The following is a 13,596-nucleotide window of genomic DNA, read 5'->3' on the forward strand; positions in this document are numbered from 1 at the left end:
ACCAACTAATCAAAAGTAAAATGAAACAAAATTAGCCTCCCTCTTAAATATTACTTAATTTTTCAGTATGACTTGGTTTTTATCACTAAAACAAATAAAAATAATTATAATCTGATCATGCTTTTATTCAAACATCATTGCTGCCTTCAGAGATCCTTTTATTACTTGACTTAGATAAGGACTGTATTTAAAGATGTTAGAATGCCCCAGGTATAAACGTAAATAATTAAAATGGGGGGAAAAAGATATAGATGTGAGCAATCAATTTATTTTTCTTAGACCAAAAATTAAGCATAGAGAAGTGAAAGAGAACAGAATTTGAATTTAGAATAATTGAATCTAAACATATCATGAACTTGGGAAAATGTTCACAAAATAAAATGAGGAGACATTAAAATAATTTTATCCTGGGGTACCTAGATGGCTCAGTCAGTTAAGCATCTGACTCTTAATTTTGGCTCAGGTCATGATCTCACAGTTCTTGAGAATCAGCCCCGCATCAGACTCTGTGCTGACAATGTGGAGCCTGCTTAGGATTCTCTTTCTGCCCTTCCCTCTCTCTTACTCTCAAAATATATAATAATAACAATAAACAATAATAATATTCTGAATGCGTAGTTCTGAAGTATAAATAACAGAACACATAAAAATTATATATATATGTATATATATGTATATATATATATATATATGTATATATATCTGTCTATCTGTCATCCATCTATCTATCTATCTATCTCTATGTAATGGAAACATTACTTCGCCATAAAAAAGAATGAAATCTTGCCATTTGCCACAATATGAATAGAGCTAGAGACTATAATGCTAAGCAAACTAAGTCATTCAGTGAAAGGCAAATACCATATAATCTCATTCATATGTGGAATTAAAAAACATAAAACACGTAAGCAAAGGAAAAAGAGAGAAAAACCAAGAAACAGACTTTTAACTAAAGTGAACAAGGTGATGGTTATAAGAGAGGAGGTGGGTGGGGAGATGGGTGAAATAGAAAAAGGAAATTAAAGAGTACACTTATCCTGATGAAAAAACAATAATAAAAATGTTTTTAAATTATAAATAATTACATTCAAAATTTAACATAATTTTATTTTATTGTGTTAGCTTTAAAAGGGTAAAAATAATGAGATGATTAGGAATTTATATAAGGCCAAAAGTTACTGCAGTCTAGATTGGAGACTACAATTAGGAAGAAAACAAGCCTAAATATTTATGCATCTAATAATAGGGATTCAAAACATTTCATTGAAGGCTGACATAATTCAAAGACATATCAACAAATTTATGATTCTATATGGAGTTTTTAATTAATTTTTTTCAGGAATTGAAACAAATCCAATGTTAGTAAATATACAGAATATTTCAGAATACAGACTGATAAACTCTTCTCATTTCCATATGAAAAAACTATGTCTAGCTCCTAAAAGTCACATTCTTATAAAGTATATATAGAACAAATACTGAAATAAAACATATCTTGGGCTGTAAAGGAAATAACAACAAATTTCAAAGAACACATTCATAAAAACAGTTTTTTCTGACCACAGTGGAACCTAGGTAGATAGGAATTTATGAAAGATAAGAAAATCCCCAGAGATCTGAAAATTGAGCACTATCTTTCTTTTTTTTTTTTTAATTTATTTATTTTTTTAATATATGAAATGTACTGTCAAATTGGTTTCCATACAACACCCAGTGCTCATCCCAAAAGGTGCCCTCCTCAATACCCATCACCCACCCTACCCTCCCTCCCACCCCCCATCAACCCTCAGTTTGTTCTCAGTTTTTAAGAGTCTCTTATGCTTTGGCTCTCTCCCACTCTAACCTCTTTTTTTTTTTTTTTTCCTTCCCCTCCCCCATGGGTTTCTGTTACGTTCCTCAGGATCCACATAAGAGTGAAACCATATGGTATCTGTCTTTCTCTTTATGGCTTATTTCACTTAGCATCACACTCTCCAGTTCCATCCACATTGCTACAAAAGGCCATATTTCATTTTTTCTCATTGCCACATAGTATTCCATTGTGTATATAAACCACAATTTCTTTATCCATTCATCAGTTGATGGACATTTAGGCTCTTTCCATAATTTGGCTATTGTTGAGAGTGCTGCTATAAACATTGGGGTACAAGTGCCCCTATGCATCAGTACTCCTGTATCCCTTGGATAAATTCCTAGCAGTGCTATTGCTGGGTCATAGGGTAGGTCTATTTTTAATTTTCTGAGGAACCGTCACACTGCTTTCCAGAGCGGCTGCACCAATTTGCATTCCCACCAACAGTGCAAGAGGGTTCCCGTTTCTCCACATCCTCTCCAGCATCTATAGTCTCCTGATTTCCTCATTTTGGCCACTCTGACTGGCGTGAGGTGATATCTGAGTGTGGTTTTGATTTGTATTTCCCTGATAAGGAGCGACGTTGAACATCTTTTCATGTGCCTGTTGGCCATCCGGATGTCTTCTTTAGAGAAGTGTCTATTCATGTTTTCTGCCCATTTCTTCACTGGGTTATTTGTTTTTTGGGTGTGGAGTTTGGTGAGCTCTTTATAGATTTTGGATACTAGCCCTTTGTCCGATATGTCATTTGCAAATATCTTTTCCCATTCCATTGGTTGCCTTTTAGTTTTGTTGGTTGTTTCCTTTGCTGTACAGAAGCTTTTTATCTTCATAAGGTCCCAGTAGTTCACTTTTGCTTTTAATTCCCTTGCTTTTGGGGATGTGCCGAGTAAGAGATTGCTACGGCTGAGGTCAGAGAGGTCTTGTCCTGCTTTCTCCTCTAGGGTTTTGATGGTTTCCTGTCTCACATTCAGGTCCTTTATCCATTTTGAGTTTATTTTTGTGAATGGTGTGAGAAAGTGGTCTAGTTTCAACCTTCTGCATGTTGCTGTCCAGTTCTCCCAGCACCATTTGTTAAAGAGACTGTCTTTTTTCCATTGGATGTTCTTTCCTGCTTTGTCAAAGATGAGTTGGCCATACGTTTGTGGGTCTAGTTCTGGGGTTTCTATTCTATTCCATTGGTCTATGTGTCTGTTTTTATGCCAATACCATGCTGTCTTGATAATTACAGCTTAGTAGTAGAGGCTAAAGTCTGGGATTGTGATGCCTCCTGCTTTGGTCTTCTTCAAAATTACTTTGGCTATTCGGGGCCTTTTGTGGTTCCATATGAATTTTAGGATTGCTTGTTCTAGTTTTGAGAAGAATGCTGGTGCAATTTTGATTGGGATTGCATTGAATGTGTAGATAGCTTTGGGTAGTATTGACATTTTGACAATATTTATTCCATGAGCAGGGAATGTCTTTCCATTTCTTTATATCTTCTTCAATTACCTGCATAAGCTTTCTATAGTTTTCAGCATACAGATCTTTTACATCTTTGGTTAGATTTATTCCTAGGTATTTTATGCTTCTTGGTGCAATTGTGAATGGGATCAGTTTCTTCATTTGTCTTTCTGTTGCTTCATTGTTAGTGTGTAAGAATGCAACTGATTTCTGTACATTGATTTTGTATCCTGCAACATTGCTGAATTCATGTATCAGTTCTAGCAGACTTTTGGTGGAGTCTATCGGATTTTCCATGTATAATATCATGTCATCTGCAAAAAGCGAAAGCTTGACTTCATCTTTGCCAATTTTGATGCCTTTGATTTCCTTTTGTTGTCTGATTGCTGATGCTAGAACTTCCAGCACTATGTTAAACAACAGCGGTGAGAGTGGACATCCCTGTCGTGTTCCTGATCTCAGGGAAAAAGCTCTCAGTTTTTCCCGTTGAGGATGATGTTAGCTGTGGGCTTTTCTTAAATGGCTTTTATGATCTTTAAGTATGTTCCTTCTATCCCGACTTTCTCAAGGGTTTTTATTAAGAAAGGGTGCTGGATTTTGTCAAAGGCCTTTTCTGCATCGATTGACAGGATCATATGGTTCTTCTCTTTTTTTTTTTGTTAATGTGATGTATCACGTTGATTGATTTGCGAATGTTGAACCAGCCCTGCATCCCAGGAATGAATCCCACTTGATCATGGTGAATAATTCTTTTTATATGCCGTTGAATTCGATTTGCTAGTATCTTATTGAGAATTTTTGCATTGATATTCATCAGGGATATTGGCCTGTAGTTCTCTTTTTTTACTGGGTCTCTGTCTGGTTTAGGAATCAAAGTAATACTGGCTTCATAGAATGAGTCTGGGAGTTTTCCTTCCCTTTCTATTTCTTGGAATAGCTTGAGAAGGATAGGTATTATCTCTGCTTTAAACGTCTGGTAGAACTCCCCTAGGAAGCCATCTGGTCCTGGACTCTTGTTTGTTGGGAGATTTTTGATAACCGATTCAATTTCTTCGCTGGTTACGGGTCTGTTCAAGCTTTCTATTTCCTCCTGATTGAGTTTTGGAAGAGTGTGGGTGTTTAGGAATTTGTCCATTTCTTCCAGGTTGTCCAATTTGTTGGCATATAATTTTTCATAGTATTCCCTGATAATTGTTTGTATCTCTGAGGAATTGGTTGTAATAATTCCATTTTCATTCATGATTTTATCTATTTGGTTCATCTCCCTTTTCTTTTTGAGAAGCCTGGCTAGAGGTTTGTCAACTTTGTTTATTTTTTCAAAAAAACAACTCTTGGTTTCGTTGATCTGCTCTACCATTTTTTTAGATTCTATATTGTTTATTTCTGCTCTGATCTTTATTATTTCTCTTCTTCTGCTGGGTTTAGGCTGCCTTTGCTGTTCTGCTTCTATTTCCTTTAGGTGTGCTGTTAGATTTTGTATTTGGGATTTTTCTTGTTTCTTGAGATAGGCCTGGATTGCAATGTATTTTCCTCTCAGGACTGCCTTCGCTGCGTCCCAAAGCGTTTGGATTGTTGTATTTTCATTTTCGTTTGTTTCCATATATTTTTGAAATTCTTCTCTAATTGCCTGGTTGACCCACTCATTCGTTAGTAGGGTGCTCTTTAACCTCCATGCTTTTGGAGGTTTTCCAGACTTTTTCCTGTGGTTGATTTCAAGCTTCATAGCATTGTGGTCTGAAAGTATGCATGGTATAATTTCAATTCTTGTAAACTTATGGAGGGCCGTTTTGTGACCCAGTATATGATCTATCTTGGAGAATGTTCCATGTGCACTCGAGAAGAAAGTATATTCTGTTGCTTTGGGATGCAGAGTTCTAAATATATCTGTCAAGTCCATCTGATCCAATGTATCATTCAGGGCCCTTGTTTCTTTATTGACCGTGTGTCTAGATGATCTATCCATTTCTGTAAGTGGAGTGTTAAAGTCCTCTGCAATTACCACATTCTTATCAATAAGGTTGCTTATGTTTATGAGTAATTGTTTTATATATTTGGGGGCTCCGGTATTCGGCGCTTAGACATTTATAATTGTTAGCTCTTCCTGATGGATAGACCCTGTAGTTATTATATAATGCCCTTCTTCATCTCTTGCTACAGCCTTTAATTTAAAGTCTAGTTTGTCTGATAGAAGTATGGCTACTCCAGCTTTCTTTTGGCTTCTAGTAGCATGATAAATAGTTCTCCATCCCCTCACTCTCAATCTAAAGGTGTCCTCAGATCTAAAATGAGTCTCTTGTAGACAGCAAATAGATGGGTCTTGTTTTTTTATCCATTCTGATACCCTATGTCTTTTGGTTGGTGCATTTAATCCATTTACATTCAGTGTTATTATAGAAAGATACGGGTTTAGAGTCATTGTGATGTCTGTATGTTTTATGCTTGTAGTGATGTCTCTGGTACTTTGTCTCACAGGATCCCCCTTAGGATCTCTTGTAGGGCTGGTTTAGTGGTGACAAATTCCTTCAGTTTTTGTTTGTTTGGGAAGACCTTTAACTCTCCTTCTATTCTAAATGACAGACTTGCTGGATAAAGGATTCTCGGCTGCATATTTTTTCTGTTTAGCACACTGAAGATATCGTTCCAAGCCTTTCTGGCCTCCCAAGTTTCAAAAGAGAGATCAGTCACGAGTCTTATAGGTCTCCCTTTATATGTGAGGGCACGTTTATCCCTTGCTGCTTTCAGAATTTTCTCTTTATCCTTGTATTTTGCCAGTTTCACTATGATATGTCATGCAGAAGATCGATTCAAGTTACGTCTGAAGGGAGTTCTCTGTGCCTCTTGGATTTCAATGCCTTTTTCCTTCCCCAGTTCAGGGAAGTTCTCAGCTATAATTTGTTCAAGTACCCCTTCAGCACCTTTCCCTCTCTCTTCCTCCTCTGGGATACCAATTATGCGTATATTATTTCTTTTTAGTGTATCACTTAGTTCTCTAATTTTCCCCTCATACTCCTGGATTTTTTTATCTCTCTTTCTCTCAGCTTCCTCTTTTTCCATAACTTTATCTTCTAGTTCACCTATTCTCTCCTCTGCCTCTTCAATCCGAGCTGTCGTTGTTTCCATTTTGTTTTGCATTTCGTTTAAAGCGCTTTTCAGCTCCTCGTGACTGTTCCTTAGTCCCTTGATCTCTTGTAGCAAGAGATTCTCTGCTGTCCTCTATACTGTTTTCAAGCCCAGCGATTCATTTTATGACTATTATTCTAAATTCACTTTCTGTTATATTATTTAAATCCTTTTTGATCAGTTCATTAGCTGTTGTTATTTCCTGGAGATTCTTCTGAGGGGAATTCTTCCGGTTGGTCATTTTGGATAGTCCCTGGAGTGGTGAGGACCTGCAGGGCACTTCCCCTGTGCTGTGGTGTATAACTGGAGTTGGTGGGCAGGGCCGCAGTCCGACCTGATGTCTGCCCCCAGCCCACCGCTGGGGCCACAGTCAGACTGGTGTGTGCCTTCTCTTCCCCTCTCTTGGGGCAGGATTCACTGTGGGGTGGCATGGCCCGTCTGGGCTACTTGCACGCTGCCAGGCTTGTGGTGCTGGGGATCTGGCCTATTAGCTGGGGTGGGTAGGCAAGGTGCACGGGGGCAGGAGGGGCAGGCTTAGCTCACTTCTCCTTAGGTGATCCACTTCAGGAGGGGCCCTGTGGCAGCGGGAGAGAGTCAGATCCGCTGCCAGAGGTTTGGCTCCGCAGAAGCACAGAGTTGGGTGTTTGCGGGGAGCGAGCAAGTTCCCTGGCAGGAACTGATTCTCTTTGGGATTTTGGCTGGGGGATGGGCGAGGGAGATGGCGCTGGAGAGCGCCTTTGTTCCCCGCCAAGCTGAGCTCTGCCGTCTGGGGGCTCAGCAGCTCTCCCTCCCTTTGTCCTCTGTTATGCCCAGAATTCGTGATCCCCAAAGACCACCAGGGAGCCGAGTCCGATGCAAAAGCAAAAGAACCTTTATTCGAGCTAGCTCAAGCTCAATCCCCTACCTGCACCGACGCAGCGGTGAGATACCAGGGAGAGAGAGCGAGTTTCAAAAGCACAAAGGTTTTATAGGGGTCTAGGGGCAGTTGGTGAGGTAATGGCTGTGGCCTCAGCCGATTGGCTGGGGAAGGGTCGTGGCCTCGGCCGATTGGCTGGGGAAGGGTCGGAGTCCTGTTACTGGGCGTGTTTTGATCAGGAAGTTTGAACGGGTGAGCGGGAGGTTACTCAAGGGGAGGAGGCGCGGTCTGAGGTGTCTGTGATTTTCCCGGAAAAGGGGTCATGTCGGGGACATAGTCACTCAAGGTGGAGAACACAGAACAAGATGGAGTCGGCCGGCGTAGGCCCGCCCTTTCATTCCCCCCTTGTCATGTAACTTACGGACCCAATCATGGGACCGGCTGCATTTATGGTGACAAGGGGAACAGAGTTTGGAGGTTTACGCTAAGTTCTGGGAAGCATGTGTCCCTGGGGTGGCTCTGGGAGGTCTAATTAAGTATTGTCCCTGAGCTGGTATCTATGATCTGCCAGGTGATGTTTTGGGGGGTGTGGGGACTCCCGGTAGCATGAGCAATGACAAGCAGAGTTAACAGAGTTACCAATATTAGGTGGGTCGAATGCGCTGTAGCTTGAGCTTGAGCGGGTTGTGTTGGTCCCGACTGATGGCCCATCGCGTGACGAAGTCCTTCCGGATCGAGGAGGGGTCCGCTGGCTGAACGTGGGTGTGATGGACCCAGGTCGCGATGCCGTCTACTTTGAGAGCGGTGGGGGTTGTCAGCACTACAATGTAGGGTCCCTTCCAGCGCGGCTCGAGAGTCTCTCGGTGGTGCCTCTTGACATAGACCCAGTCTCCCGGCTTGTACTGATGAGGTGTCGGGGTCGGGCCAGCCTCGTAGATGGCACGGAGGCGCGGCCAAATGTCCTCGTGCGCCCTCTGGAGCCCTCTCAAGGAAAGAAAAAGTTCTTGATCTTTAAACTCTGCAAGAAGTTCAGCTCGAAGGCTGGGAATAACAGGGGGTGGCCTGCCAAACATGATCTCGTAGGGAGTAAAACCCAGACTGTAAGGAGTGTTTCTAACCCGGTAAAGGGCGTATGGTAGGAGAGTCACCCAGTCCCCGCCAGTCTCCATGGTTAATTTGGTAAGGGTCTCTTTTAGGGTTCTATTCATTCTTTCTACCTGTCCTGAGCTCTGGGGCCTATAAGCACAATGTAATTTCCAGTTTGCCCCCACCGCCTTGGCTACTGCCTGTGTTACCTGAGAGATAAAAGCTGGTCCATTGTCTGATCCTACCATGGCAGGAAAACCATACCTGGGTAAGATGTCTTCTAGTAGCTTCTTAGCCACCGTCTGAGCCGTTTCATGCTTGGTTGGGTATGCCTCCACCCAGCCAGAGAAGGTGTCTGTAAATACTAAAAGATATTTATAACCATACTTTCCTGGTTTGACTTCAGTGAAGTCGACTTCCCATTGGGCTCCCGGTCTGGTGCCTCTGAGCCTGGTTCCTTTTTTATTTGATGTGGCTTTCGCGTTGGTGAGTTGGCAGGTCTTGCAGGCAGATACAACTTGCTCTATTTTGGTGTCCTGTTGGTGAATCTTGATTCCGGCATGTCAGATTAAGTCTTTTAATTTTCGGGCCCCCATGTGAGTAGACTGATGCATGTGCTCTAATATTGAGACTCCGAGCCGGTCTGGTAGCACGAGCTCCTTGTTAGGTGTATACCACCATCCCTTTATCTCCTGGGCCATGGGGAGTTTCTTGATCCGCTGTAACTCCTCCTGGGAGTATTTGGGCTGGTCTGGTAAAACTGGGTCTCCCGGGTCCGGTAGTTGTATGGTCATGGTGGGGACTGGAGTAAGGGCTACTGCCTTGGCTGCCTGGTCAGCCTTTCGATTACCTCTAGCTACTGGGTTATCAGCTTTTTGGTGCCCTTGGCAGTGGATAATGGCTAGCTTGGCAGGAAGCCATAAGGCCGTAAGCAGGTTAAGTATCTCCTGCTTATTTTTTATAGTCCGTCCTTCTGCCGTCAGTAACCCCCTCTCCTGATAAATTGCCCCATGAATATGAGCTGTGGCAAATGCATAACGGCTGTCTGTGTAGATGTTAAGCCGTTTTCCAGCTCCCAGCATCAGCGCCTTGGTGAGGGCTATGAGCTCCGCTCGCTGGGCTGACGTTCCGGAGGGTAGAGCCTCCGCCCATACGGTGTCCGTTTCGGTGACCACCGCTGCACCCACATACCTGTGTCCATCTCGCACAAAGCTGCTGCCATCAGTGAACCAAGTAGCCTCGGCATCGGGGAGGGGCTGGTCGGTCAGGTCCATCCGGAATCCATGTACTCGTTCCAGGATTCCCACACAGTCATGTAGTGGAGCACCTAGGTCAGGGTTGGGCAGCAGGGTTGCAGGATTGAGGGCTGCACTGGGGTGGAACCGCACTCGTGGAGGGTTGAGTAGGAGGCTCTGGTAATGAGTCATACGTGTATTGCTCATCCATCTATCCGGAGGCTGTTTCAGGACCCCTTCAATGGCGTGTGGGGTCGTGATCCAGATCTCCTGTCCTAGGGTCAGCTTGTCTGCATCCTTGACTAGGAGTGCTGTCGCCGCAATAATTCTTAGGCATGGCGGCCAGCCGGCAGCCACTGGGTCTAGTTTCTTAGACAGGTAAGCCACTGGGCGGTTCCAGGGGCCTAAGGCTTGAGTTAGAACCCCTTTTGCTATTCCCTTATGTTCGTCTACAAAGAGGTGGAAGGGTTTCGTAATGTCTGGTAGGCCCAGGGCTGGGGCACTTAGGAGGGCCTTTTTTAACCGATTAAAGGCAATTTCTTCTTTTTCAGTCCATTTAAATGTTTTCCCCTCTTTGGTAGCTTCATATAGGGGCCTGGCGATCTCAGCAAAACCTGGAACCCAGAGGCGGCAGTAGCCGGCTGATCCTAGGAATTCCCTCACTTCTCTTCAGGAGGTGGGAGTAGGGATCTTTAGGACAGTTTCTTTTCTGGCATCTGATAACCGCCGCTGTCCGCCCTCCAGGATATATCCCAGGTAACTTACCCTCTCCCTGCATATCTGAGCCTTCTTCGCAGATGCCCGGTACCCTAAGGCCCCCAGGGTAGCCAGCATGTCCTGGGTCCCTCGCTCACAGTCTTTGGCCGTGTCGGCAGCAATCAGGATGTCATCTACGTACTGTAGGAGGGTGAGGCCAGGGTGCTCCCTTCTGTACTCACCCAGGTCCTCGTGTAGTGCCTCGTCGAAGATGGTGGGTGAATTTTTGAATCCCTGAGGTAGCCGTGTCCAGGTGAGTTGCCCACTGTAGCCCTCCTCCGGATCATGCCACTCGAAGGCGAACAGGGGTTGGCTCTGGGGTGCCAGCGGCAGACTGAAGAAGGCGTCCTTTAAATCTAGTACAGTATACCAGACCCTGGAGGGCGCCAAGGAGCTCAAGAGAGTATATGGGTTGGGAACAGTTGGGTGTATGTCCGCGACCCTCTTATTTACTTCCCGGAGGTCTCGTACCGGTCGGTAGTCATTTGTGTGAGGCTTTTTGACCGGCAGTAAGGGGGTGTTCCAGGCAGACTGGCAAGGAACTAGTACCCCTAGGCTTCGTAGTCTCCGGATGTGTGGCTGGATCCCCTTCCGGGCCTCCTGAGACATGGGGTATTGTTTGATCCTTACCAGACTCTCTCCTGGCTTGAGCTCTACCAGGACTGGGGTCCTATGAGCGGCTAGTCCCATCCCCCCCCCAGTCTCTGCCCAAACCGAGGGGAATTCTTGTAGCCATCTGTCTATATTATCCTCTCTCGGGAGCGCCTCCTGGTGGAGGAGCTATTCATCCTCCAGTTTCATGGTCAGTACCTGGATGGGGTGGCCCTTGCCATCGGTGACCTGAGGCCCCCCTTGTCTGAAAGTTATCTGAGCTCCAATCTTGGTCAGTAAGTCCCGTCCTAACAGTGGGTAGGGGCATTCTGGTATTACCATAAAGGAGTGGGATACCCGGCCCGTTCCCAAATCTACTGTTCTTCGGGTAGTCCATGAATACTGGCTCATACCAGTTGCCCCTTGTACCCAGGACTTCTTGCTGGCTAGTTTTCCTTGTGGGGTGCGGAGGACCGAATGTTGTGCTCCGGTGTCGACAAGGAAGTCAACAGAGGTCCCCTCCACTTTAAGAGTTACCCTGGGTTCGGGGAGAGGGTCCGAACCCCGACTCCCCTAATCACTTAGTTCATCTAGCTCTAGGACTTTTACTCGGTCAGTCTTGCTTCCTTTCCCGCCGGCCCTTTTCAGACAATCTCGGGCCCAATGCCCTATCTCCTTGCAGTATGCGCACTGATCCTTCTGCAGCCTCTGCTTCCCCCCCTTGGTGGTTCTTTTACCTTTTCTTGTGTCGTCTGCCAGCTGCCGGAGACGGCGGTCTCGTTCCTCAGGGGAGTCAGCAGTGGTAGCTAGTAGTATTCTGGCCAAGTCTCGAGTCTGCTTACTGCTGGCAGCCGCCATGGCGCAAGCCTGCTTGTCCTCAGGAAGCTCCCGGTTATTATATACCTTTTTGGCTACCACCAGTAAGTCCTGCAGACTTTTTTCTCCTAGTCTATCTATTTTCTGTAATTTTCTCCTAATGTCTATGGCCGATTGGTTTACAAAGGCCATGATAACAGCTGCCTTGCTTTCCGGAGCCTCTGGATCCATGGGGGTATAGGTACGGAATGCCTCCATGATCCGTTCTAAAAAGGCAGCCGGAGATTCATCTTTTCCCTGTTGTACATTTCCTACCTTGGCCAAATTGGTTGGCTTTCTAGCAGCCATTCGGAGACCCCCCATTAGAGTCTGGCGGTAGACCCGGAGCCTCTCCTTACCTTCTGCCGTGTTGAAATCCCACTGGGGCCGAGTTAAAGGGAAGGAGGCATCTATCTGAGCCTGGTTGGTGGTGGGACTCCCGTCTGCACCCGGAACTAGTTTTCGGGCCTCGTTGACGATTCTTTCTCTTTCTTCAGTCGTGAACAGGACCTGCAAAAGCTGCTGGCAATCGTCCCACGTGGGCTGATGGGTAAAAAGAACAGAGTCTAATAAATCAATAAGCCCTGCCGGTTTCTCGGAAAACTTAGGATTCTGAGCTTTCCAATTGTAGAGGTCACTAGTGGCGAAAGGCCAATAGTGATGGGGCTGATTCCCCTCCGCGTCTGGGGGTCCGGTGGCTCGCAGGGGCAGAATAGTGGAGTCGGCGGCGGAGGCGGATTGCTCCCTCTGAGCCCTTTGTCTGGTGAAGGGCGGACTTCCCACTGGAGCGTTTCCGCCTCCCGCTCTCGGAACAGCGTCTGCCTCCCCCGGAGGGGGAGAATGGTGTTCTTCCGGCATCCTAGAGGGGTTATACGAGGGAGGAAAAATTAATTCTTCTTCAGTACCCCCCTGTAAGTCAGGGTAGAGGGGTGCTGAAGGCTGGATAAGACTTTTCTTCTTCTTTGTCCCCTGCAAAGCAAGAATGGGTTTTGGCTCCGGAGGGAGCAGGGCTAGGAAGGGCTTAAGCCAAGAGGGTGGGTCTTCTACAAGGTCCTGCCAAGTGATAATGTAAGGGAGCTGATCAAGATGGCCTGTCTTAGACTGAGAGATGATACTCCTGACTCGGTGGATGGTAGGGAGGTCGAAGGTCCCCTCTGGTGGCCATCCGACATTGAAAGTTGGCCACTCGCTAGAACAAAAAAACTGCCACCGACCCTTTCGGACTTCCACACTGAGGTTGTTAGCTCTTCCCCTCACATCCTTAAAGTGATCAATCATAATACTTAGAGGAGTAGTCTGAGTCTGTCCCATAACGTCCGTCCAGTAAGTCCACAGAACAAAACAGAGAAACACAAAAACAGACAAACAGAGGGCCCCTAGAAAATCTTCCAACTCCATGGAAGCAAAACTGAAAGCTAGCTTAGACATTTGAGGGGATTCCACGTCCCTCCAAAACCGATGAGGGGATTCCACGTCCCTCCAAAACCGATGAGGGGATTCCACGTCCCTCCAAAGACGACGGCCTCACGCCGACCAGCGGGAGCGACCCGCCTCGTCTCAGACCTTTGAGGGGATTCCACGTCCCTCCAGAGGGGAGAATCGGAACGTCTTCCGAAACTCCCGGCCTGTGGTCCTCCAGTGCGTCCACTTAGACTGCGTCGGACACTACCAGAACTCCAGAAGTGAGCTCACACAGAAAAGACAGAACAAACAGACAGACACTAACCGTGGCCAGTCAGGCTCTCCGGGTCGGGGGTCCCTCGGGGATTTTGGGGATCCCGGGCCGAGCCCCCAAATGTTAT

The 13,596-nt window shown here is 45.6% G+C and overlaps 1 protein-coding gene across 1 annotated transcript; it reads right to left on the reverse strand.

Moving 5' to 3' along the window:
- Window positions 1-7,263: 7,263 nt before the first annotated feature.
- LOC128778204 (uncharacterized) lies at window positions 7,264-13,379 on the reverse strand. Its single transcript, XM_053906784.1, is given in 2 exon segments — window positions 7,264-8,255; window positions 8,622-13,379. Coding segments are annotated over 2 exon segments (4,941 nt in total). The 5' UTR covers window positions 13,223-13,379; the 3' UTR covers window positions 7,264-7,915.
- Window positions 13,380-13,596: the final 217 nt, after the last annotated feature.

Source organism: Panthera pardus, unplaced genomic scaffold, assembly GCF_024362965.1.
Source record: "Panthera pardus isolate Hobbes unplaced genomic scaffold, ASM2436296v1 HiC_scaffold_10, whole genome shotgun sequence".
NCBI lineage: Eukaryota > Metazoa > Chordata > Mammalia > Carnivora > Felidae > Panthera > Panthera pardus.